Source organism: Pempheris klunzingeri, chromosome 7 (assembly GCF_042242105.1).
Source record: "Pempheris klunzingeri isolate RE-2024b chromosome 7, fPemKlu1.hap1, whole genome shotgun sequence".
NCBI lineage: Eukaryota > Metazoa > Chordata > Actinopteri > Acropomatiformes > Pempheridae > Pempheris > Pempheris klunzingeri.
Window position 1 is genome coordinate 1,378,567 of NC_092018.1, and position 25,481 is coordinate 1,404,047.

Genomic DNA, 25,481 nt, shown 5'->3' on the forward strand with positions numbered 1-25,481 from the left:
GTATGCACAAATAACAAAGGCCCTGTAATTTGTTAGCTTATAGACATAGATAATGTTACTTGTGGGGTGAAACAGATTCCTGCCATGTGTTTCAATAACAAATGCTGAAAATTAGAGTCCAGAAATTAAAAGGGAGCAAGTTGCTAAAAGTCTTGTGTACTTCCTGAATAATTCCTACAGCAGGTTAGAGTGGTCCTCCATTAAAAAATGTCATAGTGAATGACTAATATGTAAATGACAGAGCGCTTTGATGTCCTGTAAAGTGTGCCTTGCATCTGGGAACATGAGGAATGCTTTAAGCCCATTACCCATTCTTCCAGTCCAATTGGAGCTACCGCAGCCTGGGGGAGGACATAAAAGCAACCCCCGCCATCTTTCAAAGCTCTTACGCCTTTAATTTGTTTAGATAAACAGCCCAAAAACATGCCGGGCCAAAACGATGGGACGGCCCCGGGTCCCCGAGCAGCAGGTTCCTAACGAAGGCTGCTGAGTCCGAGTGGAAGACAGAAAAATTAAAGGTCAAAAAGACGTCACGATCAAAATATTTTGCAGCTTCAAAGGAGGATCATGTCACAAATCTCCATAGTTGTCACACCAGTCCATCCACTTCTTCCCCTGGGAAATCTCACTTTAAAGCCCTTTTTCTTTTCTCCCCCCCCCCAGTGCAGCACCTCCACCCAGATGGCACGCATGATACGAGGGGAACAGTTTGTAAATGACGGTGCAACAGCAGCTCGGTCAAATTAGAGGCTTCCAGCTCGCTCTCTCTCTCTGAAATGTGCCACATGTACGAGTGTGTCGGCCGGTGGAGCTCAGACCGTCCGCACGCCGTGGTCGTACAGGACGACGTGGATGTAGAGGTCCGACTGCAGGAACGTCCTGCGGGAGTCCTCGCCAGGGCCGGACTGGAACCCAGCACAGAGTCAGAGCAGTTAGAGTCAGCCACAGCCTTTAAAAAGGTGCATTCCACTGAATTTACACCTTACTTAGATTCACGTCAATAAGCGTCTTCTGCTGTCTGTGTTCATTCACCACATTGTGCCTGAATAAATGTTTGAAAACACCTCGATATGAGAGGATTTTAAAGCACCATTAAGCACTTTTTATAGTTTTTAAGTTGATCGACTTGTTAGCAAACGCTCCACTTACAGCTGAAACATTACATCCATGATGATGTTTTTATTAATACTTTGTTTTAAAGCAGCTCCTATTACACAGAAAAGTCTGTATTTTTCACTAGTTTTTATTTTACTACTTTGTTTTCAGTTCAGTTCATTTCTAGTGTTATTTCATGGTGTTATATTTAGTTTGTTTGGTCTTCATCAGCCTCCTCAGGCTGGTTGTTTCCACATATCTGACCAAACTGACAACTGTTTACATTCCTCTAAAGTTTTCTTGTTATTTCAGTTAACTAAAACGTTTTTTCCCAAACCTAGATTTAGTTTTTAGTTTAGTTTTGGTTCACTAGAATAACCTCTTCAGAGAAGCATAACTTTAGCACCTTTAGCTACTAGCAGCTGGACACTCCACAAAAATACTACATAATACTACACACTGACTACATAATACAAAATACCACATAATCTGTGAGTTCCCTGACCAACAGTGCTTAAAACAATCATAATAAGACAATAAAACAATAAAAGACAATGAAATAAGACAATAAAACAAGCTGCACAGATTATGTGATGAATAATTAATAAAACTTTGTTAAATATGTGCCGTAAAGTAAAAACTCAACCATACAGCCTTTATTTACCTGGAGAACCAAAAGTATGAGCTAAAAAGAGCTAAAAGCTGCACAGAGCCTCAGAGTTGGTGAACCCTTTATGAAGAATCACTAGATTCAATGTTAATGTAAAAATATATCTCTTTAAAAAGAGAAATCTGCCATAGATTACGTGTGTTGGCGGCTAACCACAGAGACACATCTCTTCCACAGCAGGTATATTAAAGGGGACAGCGACTGTCATGGTTCATTCTCCAACATGTTTTGTGCCGCTCTGAGTGTCGGGACCGACTCGGCCCCACCACTGTGATGTGAAGCCGCCAGCAGCTGGGAACATTTATTTAAGGCTAAGTGTGTCAAAAAGCTTCTAGTGGGAGTGGATCCATAGCCAGCCATTACACTCAATTTACACTTTTACCTCAAACACACTTGTGGGTGTCCTAATAAGTGAGGCGGTTCTTCCTTTGCAAGTTCAAAAGAGCATCAATAAAAATAGACCAATAAAAAAAAAACGATGAAGAGAAAATGGGAAAGGAGGGAGGAGTGAGGGGTAAGCATCGATTTCTACAGGCACCAACATGTGTCATTAACATTAATCTAAGTTTTTTTTAACGTAGATTGAATCATGTCCCCCCCCGGCTCACAGGGAGAGCGGTCACGGTGCGACGACGGCAGAAAAAACAAACAAACCGCCCGAAATGAGTCGACGTGAGTCTTGATTTTGGAAGCTTCCTCCTGTGGATCTGTGGCCACATGAGCAGCTAGTGAGCTCACGGTGGGTTAACAGCCGGACGGTCCTGTGCAGCTCCGTGCCGAGCCAATCTGGGCCGAGCCGAGCCGAGCCGGGCTCCGGGCACACGGGTGGTTTGCTGCGTCTGGCTTCCTGTGCCTTCTCTTGTGTTTTTAATAGACAGCCTGGTCGGGGCGGTGCTCGACCGCAGCGAGAACACTGTGCTGCCATTTTGGCGCTTGGCCTCAAAAACGCAGTCCCCACAGCTCTGTCTGCAATTTCAAAATAGTTCAGCCCCACCAGCTACTTCCCTACCCCCCCCAGCGAAGAGGGAAGCTGGAGAGAGAAAAGCACAGTCTGTCGGTCGTTATTCCTGCAGGGCCCCGGCTGGACTGAGAGTGCGGAGGAAGCACCTGTCTCGACCCCTTGATCCTCCGCTCTTTGTGCAGGTGGAAAGCAAATATCTCTCCCTCCCACTGATTTCTCTCCCTCGTTCTCTCTCAGTTTCTCCGACTGCTACTTTGACAGAAAGAAAACGCTGTGCTGATATCTGTGGTTAATAAACACTCGCTAAAAAAAAGAGGCCAAAAGTTGGCAGAGAGGTGGAAAAATAACTGTCTCAAGAGTTTCAAGGTTTCTACATTCGACGGTTAGAGATGTTGCAGAGAGAGTCAGAGGCAGGGAATGCAACAAAAGGTCTGAGGCCACATTAGACAAACAGCATGTTGGCACGGTAGTCACCTGAGCTACGGGTTCAACCAAATTAGTTTTTAAAGGAAGTTCCTGATGCAGCAAAAAGAGGCTGTTTTTTTGTGTTGGCCCGTCGCCTTTTCGCTTCCCTGGGACACTTTTACTGCCGTGTAACAGGTGATTAGCAGCACCATTTGTCTCCCCGGGGCCTAAAAACAAAGCAGGACAACAAGAACAACAAAACACCTACCGAGGGGTCCACATTCAGGATCTTTTTGTCCCTCTTGTTCTTAAACAGGAGGCCGTTGGGGTCGTCATAAATCACCTCAAAGTTGGGGCTGGGGTTGGACGCGGACACCTGTGTCTTCCAGTTGTAGTAGCTGCAGGAAAACAGGGATTGTTAGAGGACGTGGAGACATTTTTCAAGCTTTAAGGTGCTTTCAGACAGTCTGGATGTGCTGCCTGGCTGTTTGGTTTGTGTTTTTTGGGTCCACACAGACGTATTGCTCAAGAGAAACCCATTCAGTGGGTGAGTGCCGGCTTGTGACATAGTTGTATTGTTTTGTTGTGAAATGAAACGTATGTATGAAAATAGACGGACTTTTGGACTCAAAATCAACTGTAAAATTCCCCAACTTTTCCAGGACTAGTAGTATAAAGCTGAATCTCCAGGACCTGTAAATGTAACATAAAGTGCAAAAAAGCTCATTTTAAACGCACTGCTGTCCTCACACTTCATAACCAGTCAGAGCACACGAGAAACTGGAAGCAGAGGTTTGGTGAATGAATGGATTTTTAAAATAAGATGCACAAAATTGCACTTGCCCCAATAATTTATTAACTTCCCTAACTTTCCCTGCCTGGAATAGATTTTTCTTAATTCCCTGTGGATAATTTTCTTAAGACCCTGTAGATAAGATCCTCACTGTGCCAACATGTGCTGTACAAATACTGGTGGGTCAAGTCCTGAAAATCTATACTTCAGACTTACAATTACTCCATAAAAAATAAAAAAAAAGTGTCTTTTGTCGTTGACAGTTGTTTATTCTGACATACGGTCCCAACAGAAGGAGCAGGACTTCGCCTCCCTATAGAAAATCCAGTGGGTTTTCAAAATAAAACACCCCATGCAGACTCCCGCTCATTTATCATATTGGATGGACGACAAGATGTTCATCTTGTCTGCAGGCTAAAGCAGGAAATATCATCAATAAACACAATCAAACAAAGAAATGACATAAAAAACTGGCAAAAAAGTAATTTAGCACATTAACACCGTTGGTTCAAAGGCTAATGGATATGTAGCACAGTAAGAATTAGACTACGGCCTCAAACATTTGCTCAAGTGAAAAGTAGAAATACAATTTTAAAAGGGAAGATTTCATGTACATGATCCTTTTTTTACTCTTTACTACCCACCGTTTGGTTTGGATGTAGAATGAATGAAAGACAATAACTCTACTTGCGCACATTCGTAGCTGAAATGCTCCAAATACACAGCAGGTAAAACTGCGGAATTCACCTTTAGATTTAGTCTCTGACTTTCACTTGAATGGACACGTTCTAGTTTCCAGCAAGTCAAAGTGGCTGAGTGAGTTTTATTGGATTTCAACGGGAGTCAATGGCTGACTTTTGGCCTGAAATGTGTGTTCAGCTCCACATGTTTGCACACAGTAAAACAGTGGATACAAATGTTTTGAATTTGGTCTTTTTTCAAGATGAAAAAGGTAAATATGGTAAAAATCCATAAAGTCTTTACGTGATTTTGCGCCACAGAACTGATATTGATTCACATTTTATAGACTCACACAGCAGGAGGGTTTAAAACGACACACGAGCACCATACTGGGGTCACGACTTAGCATGTTTCACGGAGGAAGGAAGAGAAAGCTTCACGGGCTTCAGAGGATTACACACACATTGTTATCGTATCAATATTCGACAGCGGGTTCTAGAAGAACTTTGCTTTGCAGAAAAGAGAGGAAAGCAACCTGCAGAGTGAAGTATCTTTAGTCAGACAGGCAGAAGGTAAAAGTCTGTTTCCAATTTGATTGTGAGGACTCGGTGAGTTCGCCAAGCCAAGGCATTACAGTAAAGCTGTGGCTAATAAGCAATGGAAACCAAAGAAAGGCTTGAATTCCAAAATAAATGACCGATTAATTTACAGCATCCGATTGGATCCTGCTCTGCTTTCGGTTTTCTGTTATTTTTGATACAGCCGAGCAAAAGTGTGCAACTTTGTGAGAGAGTCAAAGGGACAAAGATGTTTGGAGCTTCGGGTTGAATTAATACGTTTAGCATGTGATATTTGATGTTTGACGCTCTCAGGTAGCGCTGATCGCCGTCACACTCCTCGAGCAGTTCGCTGGAGGCAACATGTTTGTTGGGAAAAGGAAAAAACATCAGCAGCAGCTTGACATTTGCTGACCACAAAACTGGCAGATCTTCTCTCCTCCGTGTTGATGTGAAATACGAGGCGGGCAGGGTTAGCTGAAAACATCTCATTAAGGTAGCGTTGAATGCTGCATTGTTCCCATGTTAAGTTTGGATTCAGCACAAGCTTTGAGCTGAGAGAAGCCAGACGTGGAAATGAGCAAAGACGCAGGTCTCAAAAAAATGGTTTCATTTAGTTAAAAATCAATATGAAATGAGGGCGGACTGAGCGTTGGTGCCCTGAAAGGTTTTAAACCATCAAACTAATTTGACATTTTCATGTATCACACCACATTTTCTTTGTATTGTCTAAAGCTGTTTTATTGTTTTCTGTCTGTGGAGCACAGTTAGACAGTTGTTTTGGAAACTGTTTTATTGTGTCTTAACTCTGAGGCTTGTAGGTTGCAGTCGGCTCTTCCCCAGCAGCAGTTTGGGGTCCAAGAACAAAGTTGGACCCCAGGGAGGAGGCTCAGTGTAAATCTGGGAAGAAGTACGTTATGTTGGGGGGGTGGGGGGTTGAGTTGCAGCAGCTATAGTTATAAATATGAGACCATAAGATGATGGAGTGGTGCCAGCGTGCTGCAGGTTATATTTCACTTGCTGTGATGCTTCACTGGAGCCAAACATGACGAACAGCAGGTATAAAGTATTAATGAGCCTCACTGTGTAAAATACATCACAAAATGTTTGCATTTACACTGAGAGACCTCTGCGATCTTTGAAATGTTCTGTCTGTTGGCTGGTGTCAAGATGTTTTCTGCAGGATCTGTTTCAGGGCTAATCTCCAGTGGCACATAAAACCTGTTTGCAAACACCCCATTTGCATTCGAGCCATAAAAATATTTTCTGACTGCAACATATCGAGCATGCTTACTACAAATTACAAGCAAACATATAGTACAAGCGATTTAAAAACGTTCCCGTGTGGCCTTTCCAAAACCCACAGACCCCGACCATGCAATTTTTGGAAATGTAAATACATATTTTTGCAGAATGGTCTGTTTTTCAGTAGCTATGAAAAGGGCCAGGTATTCCAGCCAATAACGGGAGCGCCTGATTTTACTGCCGGTGTCCTGGTGATGTGTTTTTCTGGACTGGGTTCCTAACTGAGTGAAATGACCCAGAAATGTTAAAGTAGCTGGCTGTTTTCTCTAAACGCTGAGGAAAGGTGAAGTGGGATTCTTTCAGCGCCGCGACTGTCTTTTCCTAAATCCTTCTGAATCCTCCTTCACATCATTCCTCCACATCATGACATTCTCCATCGAGGTCGAGGAAAAGTGTTGAGACAAAGACAAAGAACGAAGCTCAACATCCAGATCCAACTATTGTGAGTCTGTAGACCACGTTTAAAGACAACGAACTGTTGAAGGAAACCATTAAAAGTACAACTGTGGCTGCTAAACACATAAAAGTGGTACTTTATTACTTGTACGTTCACCGATAATTTGCTTATAAAGACTCGTAACTTGTCCCGACAGACTGTGGACTTGTCTAAAGACTTGACTTGGACTCTGTCTCAGATGACATTAGTTCAGACCCTCTGTGAAAGACTTGACTTAGACTTGACACTAAATGTAAACTCGTCTTAACGGACTTGGACTTTGGACTTGGACTTGTTTTAAATGTCTTGAACTTGTCTCGACTGACTTCAGCTTCAGTCTTGACATGAACTTTGCTCCAGTGACTTGACGTCATTTCGAATGAGTCAGAGTTTGTTCTGAAAGAACCCATCGAGGCTGGCAAACACACCTGAGCGTGTTCAGCGTCGCCAAGGTGAGATCTGATCATCGGACATTTTAAAAGATTGATGTTTTTTTTTTGTGGAGTGCTTACTTTGATCTTTAACATGAGATCTTTAAATCTTCCTCTTAAAGCCAAACAGCTGCTTCGTCTTTTGGCTTTGACTCAAATCCTCCGTCGTTATCGATCAACTCTCTTTACTCTGGTCACGGGATCAATAAACTCTTTCTGCTGCTATCGTCCTATTGATTATTGACACCACTAACACTGACTACAGCTGTGAAAACACTGATTAAACTGATCAGAATAATCTTAAAACAAGTTCTGGATCCAAAAAATGGCGACATCACAGCCTCTAATGTGTGGTAGAAACACCTCGGCTCTGCTGCGACTGTACGACACCATCGACTTCTTAAACATGTGACACTGGAAACCATCCGATGCCTCAGATATCCGTCAACCATCTCCTGCCAGTTTGCAAAGGAAACACATGAACCGGACGCCTCTGAACGGCCCAAACTGTGTGGGGAAACACACTGATGCATAAAATTATAAGGTATAATAGGCCGAGAGGTCTGTTTTTGGTCTGACAGGATTGACTGCTGCAATGCCCCAATTACGAAATACAAATTGAGGTTTTTCCCTTAAAACTCAGAGGAAAATTACATTGTCTGAAACTTGTTTTCAGACATATGCTTACTTCCTCTCTTTGTAAATTAGATCTGACAGTGTTTCACTGGCTATTTATACCGAAATGCCATACAACAATTAACATTTTTCTGGTCGACCACTTTTATTCCATGGTGAACCGCTTACTTCAGCTGAAGGAACGGGACAGATGGGAGATATTTTAACACTGAACATGAAAAGCACTGACGAAAGTGTGAAAAAACAGATTTTTTGAAGCAATGCCGAGAATCTCGTCCGTACGTTACTTGGCTGTGTTTATTGGACCCACCTCCCTCGCTGTCCCATATGAACTGTCACCAGGGCAACTAACTGCACGGTCGGCGCACATTTGGTCACAAAGAAAGCTCCAGCAGCTGGATGGCACCACACCCAGACACATGGACCAGTAAAAGTGTGAGAACCTGGATTTGGTGGAAACAATGACGGTGCTCTCAGCGCCGGTTCCTGGTTCCCTATGCATTTACCACGGCTGTTTGACACGTGCACTATGTCCTTTCACTTTCCATAGTTACTGTGCTTAGCTCTATTGTTATCTCCAGGCAGTCATTTTCCAGGGTAATGTCAACAGCCTCATTATAGGGCTCAGAGGAGCTGGACTCTCTGCGCTGGATGATATATATCATAAAAGAGCAAATACCTAGCATGTGTATTCGTTCAGCAGTTTTCTCTCTGCAGCGGCTGAAGAATACAAGTCCGGTAACTGTTTCTGAAGTTAATGTTTCCAGTGTAAATCACAGAGAGCCTCTTCGGCGCTGGGAAGCAGAGTGTAACGGGCTGGATTTACCGTCCGGCCTTGTGGGGGTGTCACGGGTCTGACTCAACGACAAATCACATGAGCCGTGACCAGTTGACAACCCCATTAACAAACCCATATCCACCCACAGCCGCCCACACACACCTCCAAGTTACTGTTCCATTACTTCTGATTTCATCTGGGAATTTATGAATGCTTACTGTAAATATTAAAACACAGGTGACGTGTGTATCAAAGTTTTTGTTATCGGTTAAATGTGTCACTGGTTTAATCTTCGGTGGCTCCGGCTTCTTAATGTTCTGCTTCTTCATTTAAAATCAGTGCAAACTGAAAACGACCACATATGAAGGTGTCGCCATGGCCTCTATGTTTCCCTTTAAAACTCTCAAAGACTTATCAAGCAACCAAAGAAGATTAATTACCAACAACATGGTCGGTCGCAGCCTTAAAAAGGGACCTTGTTTACTGTAAACTGGAGGAATAAATGTGTTGTTGAAGCAGAAAACATAAAGTTTGTACTTTATTCACTCTTCCTACCAAAACTGTGGTTATTCATCATATTACATTAAAGGGTTAAGGTTTTTATTTCCATGTTTACTACACTGACACATTCACATATGAGCTGCATGTCAATGTGATATCATTTTGCACATTTTATCCTCTTAACATCCACTATTTCTTTAGAGTTTTCACACCGTTTGTTTGTTGAGCATGCGGCTAAAACACAAGCTGAACTACTGAATCAGTTTATGTCTACGTCTATGAGTCATATTTTAATAATGATAACGAGGTCATGCTGCGTGCCAGAACTCTGCAGATCTCCACATAACTTCCTCGTCTTGTCAGCCACACCTGTAGAAAAGTCCAGACCTCCGGGCCGAACCTGAGGGGAGCTTTTAGTCTGTGGAGTCACTGGGGGGCAGGTGGGTCTTAACATTACATAACGCTGTGACACAACCGGGGTGTTGTCCTGTCAAGTGCCTCGACTGATGGAGGTTTGGGGTCCAACACCTTCACTCATTAAGCTCATTAATGCCGTCTTATCGGTCTGGTGTGAAGGTTAAATGAAATAAGATTGGTGGCCACTGCTGAGAGTTTGTGTTACTTTACTTTGTGGCATCCAGACGTTAAATCTTAATTACCAACGTGAGGCGAGCAGCCCATCAAAGTTAAACAGGAGGTCTCCGGTGATCATCATCTCCGGTGGTGGAACGCCGAGTCGATCTATCAAACACAGTCCAAACAGGATCTAACTCTGAGTGTGTGTGTGTGTGTGTGTGTGTGTGTGTGTGTGTGTGCGCCATGTGTGAAGATCAACACGCATGACGTGGAAGTTTACCAGCCAATATTTAACCGAGCTGACAAACTCTGCTGTGATAGAATATCCCGCCACCCTCCTCTATTTAAGCCTGGACACAATGCTTCAGCCGCCGAATCACCTTCGGAGCTGGAACAGTTTCTCTTTTGTATTAAAAGTTAATAAAATAGGACGGCAGTGCAAATATTTTTACAGCAGAGAACGAAGCCAGACACACAGGTGCATTGCAGAGGCCGAGCGTGGAGGCAATATGGTTTTGGCACCGAGCTGAAGCTCTCAGACGGAGAGCGAGTGTGCAGGAGAGCCTAATGTGTTTCAATAAAGGTACGGCATCGTGTCATTATTAGTTAGAAAAAGAGCGGTGAGACTTCTCAGGTTGAGTCTGACACCTTCACGCTAAACACAGCGGGACGATTTACAGAGGAGAAGAATCAATCAGGACTCCCATACATGTCAGATGGTGCCCAGCCTCTTAAAGTGTGCACCAAACACCGGGACGGAGGAGGGAGACAGATAGAGGGAGGAAGGAGGGGAGCAGCCAGAGCGCATAAACAGATGGTCACTTTGCTGGGGAACATTAAATAGACATCAGAGATGCTGTAGGCACATCTGGAGTGGCAGGAAGCTGGGTGCTGCAGATCTGTGGGATAATTAGATGAGGGTCAGGACTGTAGTGTGTGTGTGTGTGTGTGTGTGTGTGTGTGTGTGTGTGTGTGTGTGTGTGTGTGTGTGTGTGTGTGTGTGTGTGTGTGTGTGTGTCGGAGGCTCACAGTAAAACAGTAACGATGCACCAAAAGCGTGATGAAGTTTTAGCCTCTCAACGCGTCTTATTGTATATTTTAAACAGCTCTTATATTTATTTTGATGGAGTTTACTTAAAGGCTTCACCCAGAGTTTGCCCTGAGGTTACAGGAGCCAGAACAGACCATCTCACATGCGTTTAACGGTCCAATAAAGCCAAGTTTCTATCAGTTATCATCACCTAATATCCGTATTTATCAAAGTCTGTGAGGAAAACGTGTGGTTTTATCATTACCACCGATATTGCTTCTTTTGTTTTGTGGTTAGTTATTAACGGCTGCTCGGATGTAAACTTTCTACAGATGCAATAAGGAAAATGCTGCGCTTGATTTACTTTAACCAGGTTTCCCAGGAGGTCAGAGGCGTACAACATGTGCCTTTACAAATGATGTTTATATGACCCACCCACCCAGTGTGCCTGCTAAAATAAATCAAGGCCGGCGTTCAACCGATTTCTGCTCCTCGCTGCTCCTATGGAGTCGACGCACAGATCCTCAAAGTGTGTGAGCGAGACTCCACCTGACGGACGTCTAGCTTCAGGTTTCTTCTGCAGCAGACGACCAAACAGAGCGAAGCATCAGTGACAAAAAGTCAAAGTTAACTCTCTCATCGCAGCAGGCCGTGCTCCTTGTTTTATCGACTGACATGAAATCGAAATAAACTCCATTTTTTTTATGGTTCTTGCTTCCATAAAAGCATCATTCTTGTATTTCAGGATGGAGCTGAAGGGTGGAAGAAATTTAAAAAGTAAAAAAAAGATGTTTTAAACTTTAAAGAGCTGAAAAGTTAAAGTCAAAGGAGGAAAGTTTGATGTGTTCAGTCCTCAGCAGCCAGTGTGTGTGTGCTGTACCCATTTATATAACGTGGAAAAGCGATGATTTGCACCCTACTGCGTTTTCTATAATTGATATTCTCTTTAAACACCTCCAGCCGCTTCATATTTCTCCCCCTTGTCTTTTAAATTCACACACTGTGCCTTCAGGAGATACTGCGCTCCTGCTCTTTTTTTTTTTTCTTCTTCTTTTTTCCTGGAGGCATTGCAGACTGCGTACGTGAACCTATCCACCCTTCCTCGCTGGAGGTGGGAGGTGGAGGCCGGAGCTGGCGCTGGTGTCGCTGCTCTGTGTTCTTTGTGGCTGTGGAGGAGGAGGAGGGACAGGATTCAGAGTCCTGCGGTGGGAGGTTTAGTGCACTGAGTGGGCAGCAGCTCCAGCATCTGCTCCCTCTTAGCGGCAACCACACTGGGTGTTATTGTTCCCGACAGAGATGAAAAAAAAAAAGAGGGAGAGAGAGAGAGAGAGAGAGGGGGGAGGAGGAGGATGACATAGGAGGGGAGAGAAGTGAGGAAGGAGAGGTTAGAAACGCTGAGGATAAAGTCAGAGAGATGTGAGAGTCCGGTGCAGCCGAGTTTTAGCGAGGCAGAAAGAGGGAGTGTGAAGTCAGATGTCAGATGGAGGGAGGGCAGGGAGACCCCAGTGGTGAGGGTGTGGGGGGGGCTCATAAAAGCATCATTAGGGAGTAGGCCGTACCTCCAGGCGTGCTCGCCCAATGACTCACACCTACAGCTTGTTAGGGCTCCCACTCGCCGGCGAGGAGGCCGAGTTCAAGGCCACGAGCGGAGGCTGTGTGTCGGCACACATGGTGAGAAATGGATAAATAAAACAACAAAGCTTCGCATGTCTGACACTTTGGTCTCAAAGGGAGGAAAGAAACCACTTCCAGAAATAAAACGCAGCCTTGTTGTCGTTCAGCTGCTGCAGACCAGATACATGACGTTTACTTCATACTGACAGGAGCGCCGCCGTTGTCCTCAGGAAACTGTGATGTTCTGATATTGTTCACATGCGTGTTGTTCTTATGAAACGCACTAAATGACAAAACCGTTTTGGGACGTCGCAGGGAAAAGTTAGAGCGACAGAAAAGTTCAACTCTGATGTTTGTCTGTTTGTCTGTTTGTCCTCAGCGGCTGGTTTTAAAGGCTTTAACAGCACTTTGTTGTATGAATTATTATTTAAATACGATAAAGAATGTTTAATGCCTTTAATTATTTAAAGTTGTTTAAATAATAGAAATATTTGTGTCCAACTGTGGAAAATACAAAAAAAAACCTCTTATTGAAAACAAGACTGAACAAATCCAACTCATACTGACTCAAATATAATCCAATGTTTACACCGTGAAGTTAATATAATATAATGTATTCCACCTGAAAAGCATCTACAATAAATGATCTTCTAGGAAGAAAATGTTTTTATCCAAGCTGCCTGCACAGAAAAAGGTCACAGAAGAGGACCAACATATAGTTTGGGGGGGATTTCAGAGTGTCTTCTGTTAAAACCTTTTCTATACGTTAAACTTACAAAATGTTAATAATTACAAAAATATGAATAAAAATGTTCCTTTTTAACTATAATCAAAAGTTTTTGTCGTCGTCTGTGAGTTAACGTTCAATAATAATAAACAAAAACGATCTGCAGATCAAACTGACGAGGTGAATATTAGATAATATCATATAATCAATATAAAATCATCCGTAGTTTAAGGAACTACACATGAACACACTCAGTGCTGCAGCAGTTTGGGCGAATAGACGCAGACTGCAAAGACTCGATTCACTAAAATAAAAAGAGCCTTAGAGGGAGAGAAGTGTGAACCCTGGAAATAACAGAGTCACAAAAATAAAGGTCCACTTTCTCACTTTTTGTGGAGCTTTCAGCTGCATCTCACAGTCTTCATCAGTGAAGGGAGTTTACACAGTTGTCCTGGAGAACAACATAAACTGATGATTTACTAGCTCTGAAAAAAAGCCTAGTAAGTTATTATTGTCAAATCTTAAAGGGGAATTCTGTAGTTTTCTACTTAGACGCTCCAACGATGATCCATTTGTGGATAAAGGGCCAGTTTCACCATCTAAACCACTTACTGAAGAGCTTCTTGGCTCAGCTGTGACCGACCTGCACTGGCCGTAGTCGCGCTGGAAGCAGTTTTACAAGGACAGGAGGAAGGGTAACAGTCATTTCAGGTATTCTCTCATTAGGTCATTAGGTCAAACTGGACTCTGTTGTGAAGTGTGAATTGTAATTTGGTTCAGCTGGACAGTCACAGCTCAGGTAAGACGATCACACCTGAGAAAATAACATCCAGACCATCAGAGCGTGTCCACAGCTGGAGGCCATGTTCTGCCCAGTGTCGGTGAGGTTATGCGGGGTGCATGCCATTTGGCTGAACTCTCAAAGCGTCCATGTAATACAGACCCCCCCCCCCACCTCGTCTACTTGTGTTTGTCCTCGACAGATTTCTCACACGTATCTGAAATGTTGGTGATATGTTACTATGCACGAGCATGTGGAATGTGGGGATGGTTTTGGCTCCGGTAATTTGCTGACAGCTCTCTGTGGAAACAGCTCTGCTGATGGACACCCAATTATACAGATGTTACCTGCCACACCGAGGGACACACACTGGACTTTAGCTTTCACCTGTAAGGTCAGCAGTTCACCTGTGGCTTGGCCCGGAGCGGAGCGACTGGCACTCATCTATGGAGCCGTTCATCATAGAGAACCTGTCCTATCAGGGCTACAGATGTCGGATTTAAAGCACCTTCGGTTCTTAAAGCAAAATTAAAGCAGCTTTTTATATAATTTTGCAGCATTTTAGCGTCTTTAAGCTCATCGTTTTAGCATCTTTGAGTAACTGACTAGAGCTACAACGAACTGTTTTAATCTTCCTGTGGCTTTGTACATCCATCCTCTGGTCTATGAAATGCTGTAACAGTTCTTGTTTTGGTGGATCAACAATCAAAATGTTTCAAATGATATAAAACACCAAACGATTCCCACTTCAAGGTGAAAGCAGGAGGAGCTCAGACAAAACACAGATTTAGAAACTGTATAACGTCGCTACATCGATTATTAGTTTATTAAGTGAATAATAAAATAAATCAGTCAATCAGTGGTCGTAACCACAGAAACACAAAGTGAAGCCTGGACTTCACTGTCAGTCCGTTCTCCATGTTTTCCTCCATGTTTTCCTTCCCTTCCTCCAACTCTGAAGAAGTTTGGGAAGTCTTGAGGTCATAAAATCACATCTATCTGTGATGCATCTATTTTTTTTAGGGACAGTTTTGACCTAAATGAAACCAGAACTTCTAGATTCAAACTCCCTAAACTGTAAACTCGTCTCGTCTTGACAGTCATTCTGTTTCTACGTGCTTTTGTTTTCATTTCCAGTTTTTAAAAGGGAATACCTAGCTGGGAAACTAACTTCTCTGAGGTAGGATCAGTCATTCCCAGTGCGGACACAATAAAAAGTGAAGGGGTGGAGGACCTCCAACTGTTCCTCTAACTCTGTAAAAGTTCCTCTAAGTTCAAAAAGGTTTTATGTATCTGATCTTGAGTCCATAAAATCTCTTCCATCTATCTGAGATGACACATTTCCTCCACATTAAAAGAAGGTGACTGGTGGTTTTGAGCTCTCAGCCTCAGTCCTGCAGACTCTAATCACGTCTGTGCTGCTCTGACAGCTTCAGCACTTTGGCAGCTCCACGGCGCTTTACTTCAGAAGGGAACGGTACATTTATTCCACATCTACGCTGTACATACTAACTACTGAACACTGGCCCTCTGCACAGCTCCTTCCAGCCCTATATTGGTCTCTCACGTCAACCTGAGTCTTTCATCCTGGATAATAAGATTTCCTTACCCTTCAGCTCTTGTCAAATCCCACTCGAGTTCAGGCCTCCCCAACCAACGTGGACATGTTACAATGGAAGGAGACTTACCATAAATCCGAGCGTCCTGGCATGAGCCTCTTCTTTCCGCTGAAATATGGTTCAAAATCTTGGGTCTTGAGTCTGTGGGCGTAGTCTATATAGCCAGATACTTCCTGTCCAAGGGTATTATGATCCCTTATGAAAATGACCGACTGTAGAAAGAGAGAAAAAGAAGAAGTCAGCGCTCTGTGTAAATAATCACGGCCATCAGGCCTCTCCGGGGTAAAAGCCGGGAAGGCCAATGTCACTTGTTAAAAGTGGACAGATAGACGGGCTCTGTTACAAATCCTCCCCTCTTTGAAATACAGAAGCTCGTGTTAACTTCTGAATCGGCTCCAAAATCAGGAACGAAGGGCCGAGCTCGCCGAGGTGGGCCGTCTACACAATATCCTGCTCGGATAGGTGCGTGGGACTCCGGCTGAGTCCTCCGACTTACTGTACAGTAACCAGAGTCTCAGTTCCGTTCCAACACACCTACAGTCCGGGCAGGCAGGACATGAAACGTGGAGTCCCGAGTGAAAACTTCATACTGTAAGTTGTGTGAATAGTCGAGGCGGGAAACATCAAGTGAAGACAAGGAAAGTGATAAAAACTCTTCGGTTCATCTGCTTCCAGGACGGTTTTAGCCTCAACGGAACCAGGACTGTAAACCAGCTGTAAACTCACTCTGTCTCAATGTAATTATTCTGTTTCTGCCACCAGGGCTTCTTCAATATATACTGCATGTCTGTCCATCTGAGCCTGCCCCCCCCCCCTTTTGTTGTGCAGCTTGAGGTTTCTCACTTTTCTTTTACGTTAAAGGTGATTTGTGATTTTGGTGGTAAATAAATGGACTTGTTGTCATATTTTTTTGCCATTTTTCATAATTTTTCAATGTTTTTGTTGGGTTTTAATAAACACCATCTAAAAACAAACTGCCTGCTTATTTCATTATGATTTTGCATGAATCTGCACGGTCAGCCAACACAAGCTAATCGTAGCAGCTTGCTATGCTAACAGCAGGCTATGCTAACAGCAGGCTATGCTAACAGCAGGCTAGCCGTGGAAATGTTTTCACACACACTGCTGCAGGTTTGGGCCGCTAGCTTGTACAGGGTCGCTGTGATTGGCTGGTTATGTGCTCGCTAACCCTGATTGGCTGTTTGATTCAGACTAAATTCAGATGCTCACAGACACACAGTATTAAAGTGACATGCAATACGTCAAACTAGTTATTTTAACTATAATCATAATGAGGACTTTGGTGCAGTTTTAATGTTGAGGCCTGCGGACCAGATCTGAAGTGGACCAGTATTCAAACCCTGCATGCTTGGATGTCTTTTCTAAAAAAAAAGGGACCAGCAGACAGTCAGTCTGGTCTGAAGTCGACCCAAACAGAGAGAGTAGCATCTCTAATGAAGACATAAGGATGTGAGGGCGACACGCCGGCTGTCTATAATCCAAACACTGATTTGTGATTAGAGCTGAACGAGTGAGAACAAAACGTTCACCCAAACAAAACACATGAATCAGAGGACGGCCTGACGGCGGCTCGTCTTTGAAGTGAGCCTGAAGGAGACACAACCTGGGAGGAGGAAGGATGACAAACGGTGTCGTCACCGGATTCAGACAAAGCGAACGCCAGGCGTGTTGTCCAGATGCCCTCAGGTGACGGCAGGACATGAAATGATCTTTTCATGTCCATCTGATGGCTTGGATAACACATGATGACAATGGGTGGGAAGGACTCCACGCAGAGGACACGCTCAGGTGTGAAGAGCTTGTTTTGTCTGCCTTCGTCCAGATAAAACAAGCTTTTCTTTCCTCCTCGTCTGCCTGCTCTTGAGAAAAGGACGACTCTCTTTGTCTCCGACCTGCCTTGTTTACTCTGAGCGTGAATGAGCCCCACTTGTCGGCCTACAGTAACACAGTAAGCGGATCCGAGCGGAATACCTCAGCCGGCGCTATCGCATTTGTATAACTGTCAGGACACGGGCCATCTGTGGATCCCTTTACTAAAAAGGCGTGAGATAACTAGCCCTCCAGAGCTCAGAAGAAAAGAGGGCTCCTTTCTCTCCGCCTCTCAAACGCTTAAAACAGATGCTATCAGGTTCACAGCTGGCTGCAGGCCTGGGCCAGATACCCTATCTACTGGCTCCTGTCCTCCTGCAGCCAGCCTTGAAAAGACATCATCAGGTGGACGCGGGGAGCAGCGTCTGGGTAGCAGCGATAAAAACATCACCTCCGCCCCTCTGTGGAGGACGTGGACATCAATAAGTTGGCTTAATGAGCCCGTGCCCGTCGATGGGAAGATAAAACAAAGGCCTCTCTAGATCAGGGGTCACCAACATGGTGCCCACGGGCACCAGGTCGCCCCCAAGGACCACATGAGTCGCCCCCCGCAGGCCTGTTCTAAAAATAGCACAACTCACCAGTGAGCTGCGTCTAAAATTTATTTTTTTCTGTTGCTATTCTTTTTTTAATCACTTGCATTTATATAGATTTGAAAATGACAATATCTTAAAAATAAAAGAATTAGTTTAGATAGTTTTAGGTGAACTTTGACCTCTTCCAGGTCAAAGTTCAAAGGTCAAAGTTCAAAGTTCAGTGTTGTGCGCATGACAAGACTGTGGCGCTCGTGCAGAGTAAGCTAGCGGGCGCAGCGGAGATGATGGAGCTGAATGCGGTTTCTAACCCAAAAAACATGGCAGAAAAAAGAAAGAAAGCTCATCATTTTCACAGTGAATGGGAGGAAGAGTTCTTTGTTACTACTGTGAAAGAAAACTGCGTGTGTCTCATTTGCGGGGCGACGACAAAGCGGCACAATGTGGAGAGACACTTCACTACGGGTCACAGAGCTAGCATGCTAACTGCCATGCTAACTGCCATGCTAACTAGCATGCTAACTGCCCACCGGGAAGCTACGGGCAGAAACAGCCCGTGAGCTGAAGGCAGCTTTGGGTAAGCAGCAGTCTGTTTTCACCAGGCCGGAGGAAAAATCCCAACAAGCAGCCGAAGCCTCGTTTAGAGCTCCACATTTTCAAACAGATACCAGATGTTGTCAGGGGCAACATGGCGGTGTCATGGCAACGGTAAATAAAAATATTGATTTTTAATTGTGTTCAATTCAAAAGTGTCTTCATGAAATGTAAACAGATATAATTTTGTTAAAAATACCGCAGATTTGTTCATTAATTTAAAATGTGGTAAGATTTATTTAAAAATATGAAAGTTGATTTTTCTTAAACATTAAATAATTGATAACTTTTACAAACATAGTTGATGATGTGTTTAAAGGCTCTTTGTCAGTGGGCAGTGAAAATGGAACATTTGTTCTATGAAATGTTGTAGAAGTGATCATCTGAAAATTTAAACAGTTGCTGAGATTAATAGAAATTAAATGTGTAATATTGATTTTATCTGTTTCCCACCTTGTTAAGTCATTGTTGATAATTATTGTGAAAAATCACTAACGTGATCAGTGTCTTCACATAGATGAGAATCATTAATCATTAATAATAATATATAACTAAAGGCAAACTGAGCTCATTAGTTATTTCAGAGCAGTGTGACAAACTGGTAGCCCTTCGTCTGACTCAGTACCATGAAGTAGCTCTCAGTTTCTAAAAGGTTGGTGACCCCTGATTTATATAGATCAGCTGGTTGTTCTGCGTCTCAACTTCTAGAGTCTCAAGTCAAGTCAAATTTTATTTCTAAAGCCCAAAATCACACATTTCTACAGTCTGTGCAGTGAACAGCTCCGTCTGTCCTTGTACCCTCGATCTGCTGGAAGAAAAACTCCCCCAAAAAGATATTTAACGCTAAAACAAAATGTTAGAAATGTCAGGAAAAGAATCACAGTAGATAAAATCACTAAAATCACAAAACTGATGCATGCAGATTAGATAGATAAAGATAACACTTTATTTCACTCAGCAGTACAGTCAGTGGACCACAGAGGTAAAGGACGAGGTCAAAATCACTGTTAATGGTTAAAGTCTGAGTATTTAACAGTATTTATTTATCTGCAATATGTGTGCGTATCAGTTTTATCAGTATGATAACACTAAACTGACCACGATAATGAGATCAAAAGAGACTCTGATCAGTAAACTGTCTGGAAAATCAATTGTAAAACCTTTTTATTTCTAATAAAACAGACTGTCTGCCTTTGGTTTGGCTCCAGCTGATTAAATACCTGCCAAATAATCACATCAGTGCTAAAATGATAAAAATCTAAAGTGTAACACAACGATGCCGAGAAACGAAACACAAAGTTACTGCGATGAAACTGATGGTGGATGAATTTCTACTGTCGTTAAATACTTTTTATTGTAGAGTGTATTTTTATCTACATGCACACGTTTTACTATTAATCCCTTCAAATCCTTTTCCATATTTTAATGGTTGTGTTTAAGTTCCTTTGTTCTCATGGCTTGAAAGTGAAAAATCTCTTTTTTAAACTTCAGGGTCCTGGAGCGAGGTGGTTAACAGCGTATGACGGCAGGACGTCACGGTCAGTCTCACCGTCTCTATCAAAGAAAGGCAGGACAAACTTCCTCTTCATGGTTTTTCAGTGACCATAAGAGAGACGATCCTACATGTGGAAGCAGGAAACTAAATAAAAACCCGTGATTCTGGGTTCTGTTGTGCTTCCTCGCTTTTGACGGGTAAACGTCACCCCCAGAGAACCGGGGAGGGAACCACCGAGCCTACATGACTCTCCGACCTCGGAGCCCGGGTGGGAGCCGGGGGGACCTCCACCTTACACCATGGAAAACAAGTGGAGGCCTTACGTCACCTGCCAGCAATTAGCAGGAACAGGTGCTGTGACCTCACAGGGCAGCGAGCGAGAGGCCCCCGCTTTACGGCGGTCTGCTCGGTGCCTGAGAAGCTGAGCGCTGCACAGGTCCCAGGTACAGATTCTGGCTCTGTGACACCCAATAGTCCCTTTTCTCCCCTTTGAAACTCTCTTTTTTTCTTTTTAAACAGAGTTGAGATTTCAGGAAAACACCGGTGACCTGAAGATGAAGGTTACATAAACCGGTAAAGAACAGAAGACCATAAATCCATCGTCCGTGCAGTTCATAAACACAACAAAGCCACTCAAATCCACGTGGGCGCCCCGCCCTCAGAAAACCCACCATGAGCGTGTTTACGTGCGCTGAAGCAAGCTGTGAAACTCGATCGGTGTTGACAATCATAATTATTGTGGTGTGTGAAAGCGGCGGAGGGATCCGACAATAAGTGAAACCCGCACAGATGTGAATTACTCCGCAGACCTTCGGCTAATCTTTCAAAGCCCCGCGGCTGAAAGAGAGAGGGATTTACAAATTCAAGTCAAACAGGAGCTGACAGCAGGCTGACACGTACTGCGCCCCTCCTTTGTGCTTTGACAATGTCCTACAGGTGGGGACACAATGGCCGGACCACCTGACATCCTGTGGCATGAGGAGTGTGTGTGTGTGTGTGTGTGTGTGTGACTGTAGGTGTTTGTTTGTTTATGTGGTGTGTGTATGACGCAGACAGAGTGTGAACTGACCTCCAGGGCTGAAGCTTTTCATGCTGTTTGTACAAATAAAATGTGTCTTTAGCACCAAGAATTAAAAGTTCTTATTTTTACAAAAGGTTTTACGAGTGTAGAAGTCTACATTTCATTGTGTGACTGTGGTGTTTCAGTCTGGATCCACAGAATAACACAAACACACCAACAGGTCGAGGCAGCAGCTCCTGTGTTCAGTAAGAGCGATATAACGGCTGTTTGTGGTTAAACCAAAAGGATCTTCCAGGTCTCTCTTTGTAGGGATCCTTTCCACGATGCTGTCACACACTTAGGATAACACTCTGAAATTTTTTGTTTAACCAGAAACAGCTGTTATATTACTTTCTTCAAAGCCACCAAACTCCTTTGATAAAAATATAAATTTTAGCCCGCAGAACACGGTAGCAGCTGGTCTATAGCTGCATCGATCAGTTGGTTTGTTTGTGTTATTGTGTGTTACACAAATATTGTTTTGGATCCAAACTGACCAAGAGTCACACAACAACAGGAATTTACTATCTGATGGAGGCAGCAGCAGAGCAGCAGCTCCTGTGTCCTGTTCTCTAAAATCCCTGTTTTAGTGAATGTAGTCTGGTGTGTGTGCTGTTTGTGGTTAAACCAAAAGGATCTTCCAGGTCTCTCTCTGTAGGGATCCTTTCCATGATGCTGTCACACACTTAGAATAACACTCTGAGCCTGTCAGTGGATCAAACAAGCTCTTTTAGTGGACCTACTGTGATCAGGTGCAGTTGTCCCAAAGGATCACGTTGCAGCCATTGCAGCCCGTTTGGTGTCTGCTGGCTGAGGTGATCTACTGGACCAGTTCCAACACTTTTACTACCTACCAGTCACTCAGACTTGGACTTGGATTTGAGCTACCTGGGTAATAATTTACAAAGACAACTCCACACTCCAATAGCTAGACTGCTGTTAGCTCCGGTTAGCTTGACCACAACTTACGTTATGTAAACATTAATCAATCAATCGATCAGATGGGTCAGATATAAACTGAACACGTTTGTACATTATATGCATGTGGACACACATTTATTAAACAACAGACACGCCTATTAAAGTCTGCTGGTTCTTAATTTAAAGGTTTTAGTGTCTCTTCACCAGGATGAGGAGACACTGAGACTCATAGAACAGTTGCATGATGGGACAGTGTTAGCCTGTAACTGCAGCGGATCATGTCAGTATAAATCATGCCAGGCTCAAGAATAGTGGAGTTCTCCTTTATATTTATCATAAATCCAGACATTACAGAGTGAGACAGTGAAGTGGGGGCAGCAGAAAAGGCATCAGGTCAGTGACACCTTTAGTTTCACTGCCCCCCCCTCACACACACACACACACACACACACACACACACACACACACACACTCACCAACACCACCAACCTGTCTGTCAGCCCCCCTCCTGCCCACCTCTGCCCCCCCGGTCCCTGGGAACAATCCTGCAGTGTCAGGGAGCTGTGCAGGTGTCTTGCGGTGTCAGCTGCCAAACTGTTTATTATTGGTGGGCTGTGCTTTAGGAGGAATCCCAGGCCATCACTAACAACTGTGTAAATTTGTTGGGGTAAGGAAAACATGGCCTGTACTGCAGGAATGTTTTTAGGTGGGAGCCCTTTTTCTGGCAGGCTTTACCCATGTCCCCTTTCTGGATATCCTGAGAGGTGTGTGTGTGTGTGTGTGTGTGTGTGTGTGTGTGTGTGTGTGTTCAGATCCCCGTTAGCTGCTGTAACAACACCAGTGGATAGTGTTCCTGGGGTCCACATGATGTTTTCAGGGCTCCCACTTAAAATTCCCTGACTTTCCATGACTAAAGCGTTTTATCTCTAACCGTGACCTATAAATACAACCTGTTAAACCCCCTTTAGATCCAATTCATTCATTCTTCAGCGTTTCTGTCGTCTTCTCATTTTGTAACAGACTGTACTGAAGTTTGAAGTTTTCCTGACTCCTTGCTAACTTTGTCTCGATTCGGCGGCCGTTAGATCGCCGACGTTAGAGCGGGAGCTGAGGACGAGAGACGGGCGGACGCCAAAACAACCTGAAGAGATAAATAATGAGTAACATGAAGAAGAATATTGGTGTGATGGACAAACACATTGTTATTTCCCTGATTTTCCAGGACTTTATTAAATAATAATTCATTAAATTCCAGGACTTGGATCTCCAGGAGAAAAAACAAGGACTACTTTGAACTACTTATTTTTATGTTTTTATATTTTATATTTTATTTATTGTTCTGGGGGGCCTGAAATATCCTGTATTTTGTTCCTCAGACTACAGTGAGCTATTCTTAACCTCCTTTTATGGTACTCTGTCCTTTAACCAACACATGATCATTGTGTATTATAATCCTGATTTGACACCTGTGTTGTGAGGATTTACCTGCACCGTGAGGGTTAAGACTTGGTTTTAGAGGAGACATACTAAGATGTAATGTATTTTCACCCTAAACGTGTGTCTTTAATCCTTCTTTGGCTGTAAATATGTGTAGAAACGCTCTGTTTGGTTTTGGCCCCGTTTGTGATGTCACACGCAGCGATCTGTTGATCATGTGACCTTGTTCAGCGTTAGCATGTAGCTATGCTAATGTGTTTTCCCTTTGGAGATGGCAGAGCTGATGTGGGGGGTTGTTGGGGCGGCGCCTGATCAGGGAGCTTAAAGAGAGGGGGGGGTCTTAAAGAGACAGGAGCAGCATGAGAACAATAATATGTTTTTAGAACATTAAAGCAGAAGGTCAGAAATAGGTTAAAGTGAAGGTTTAGGCATTAACAGTTAATGTTATGGTGAGGGACTCAGCAACAAGTATAGAAAGACATGAATGTGTGTGTGTGTGTTTTGAGGAGAGTTTTGGGGGTGGGGGGGGTTCAGGAGCAGGACGAGGATGATTACTTATTTGCCTTGGATGTGACTTCACACAGCCGGCCTGAGTAATGGACGCTACGGTAGAAACCAGATGTGCTGAGGTGTGCTGCATCTGCGGGGATCTACCCGAATTACACGTCATGTGATCCAGAGCCAGAGGAAGCCTGAAGACTTTGTCGCTCACCTCCGTCAGCAGGAGAGATTAAAGCAGATCTTTACTTTAATCACAACAAATCACTGATGGCTGCCGACACCATTTAGTCCACGATAACACACCTATAAAACGGTGAGTAATGCATGATGTAATGCACGAGGGCCGTCCACAGGTTGTCAACACAGAGCGCAGAGCCGAGGTTAAAAACACAGACGCTCAGTGAAGGAAGGAGGAGACTGCACATCACTTGAGAGGTCTCACTATTATATCTGTCTGTAAAAGTCGAACCCACAAACAGAAAACAGGTGATGAACAGAAAGTTAATGTTGGGGAAAAAGAGCGACGCCACAGATCTGCAGCGTTTCATCTTCAGTGGGAGGTTAAAGGAACAGTTCCACAAACTGGGAAGGACGCCAAGGAGCAGCTTCACTTCACCTCACCTCTAAAACTACACCTTTTAAATTTCACCTGTTTGTCTCTTTGAATGATGATAAAGCACCTTGACCTGCATTTAACTTGTTCATATCAGCCACAAACATCTTACTGTAGTGACTACAGCCCGACTGATGCTGGATTTTAGAGGGTGATGTTGATATTTAAGAGTTAGAAAAAGTCAGTGATGGTATTTTGAATAAAACTGGAAGTTAAACTTGTCTGTGATGGACAACCTGCAACATGAGGGCTGCAGCTAATAAATGTACTGGTTGGTGATTAATCTGTGGATTATTTTCTTGATTAACTGATGAATCATTTGGTCTAGAAAACATTAGAGGAAGAAGGGCCTGATAAAATATCCTTTTTTTTTTAAATTAAATGTTGAATTTAATCTAATAGAACCTGGAAATGTCACATTTTTGGAATTTCTGCTTAAAAAAGTGACTGAAAAAATGTTCTGTCGATCCAACAATCGATTGATTGACTCATCGTTGCAGCTTTGGTTAAAACCACCGATCAGTGCACAGATTTTAAAGAGGCCCGACGGTGGAGTGATTCTGGGAAACAGCAGCTTCACATCAGAGCTTTTCGGAGAAACGCTCGGTGACGAGCTGCAGCGATGCCACACACAAACACACCTATTGTGCACACTCGCCCTCTGTGGAGTGTGTTGGAGTGTGTTGGAGTGTGTTGGAGTGTGTTGGAGTGTGTTGGAGTGTGTTGGAGTGTGCCTTTCGGACACAAGAGCAGGGCAGTGAGTTGTTTGCACAGCGCTGTGAGTCACCATAATCTGTTTGAGCACCCTCTAACATACCCTCTCATCACAGCCCTCCACATG

The 25,481-nt window shown here is 43.7% G+C and overlaps 1 protein-coding gene across 1 annotated transcript in view; it reads right to left on the minus strand.

Annotated features, from left to right (window-relative positions):
• Window positions 1-812: 812 nt before the first annotated feature.
• Window positions 813-25,481, minus strand: part of cfap299 (cilia and flagella associated protein 299) — an 80,745-nt gene continuing 56,076 nt past the window's right edge. The window contains exons 4-6 of the mRNA XM_070833901.1: window positions 15,666-15,808; window positions 3,400-3,529; window positions 813-905 (exon numbers count right to left, since the gene is read on the minus strand). Coding sequence (XP_070690002.1) covers window positions 813-905; window positions 3,400-3,529; window positions 15,666-15,808 — 366 coding nt within the window. The remainder of the gene's footprint in view (window positions 906-3,399; window positions 3,530-15,665; window positions 15,809-25,481) is intronic.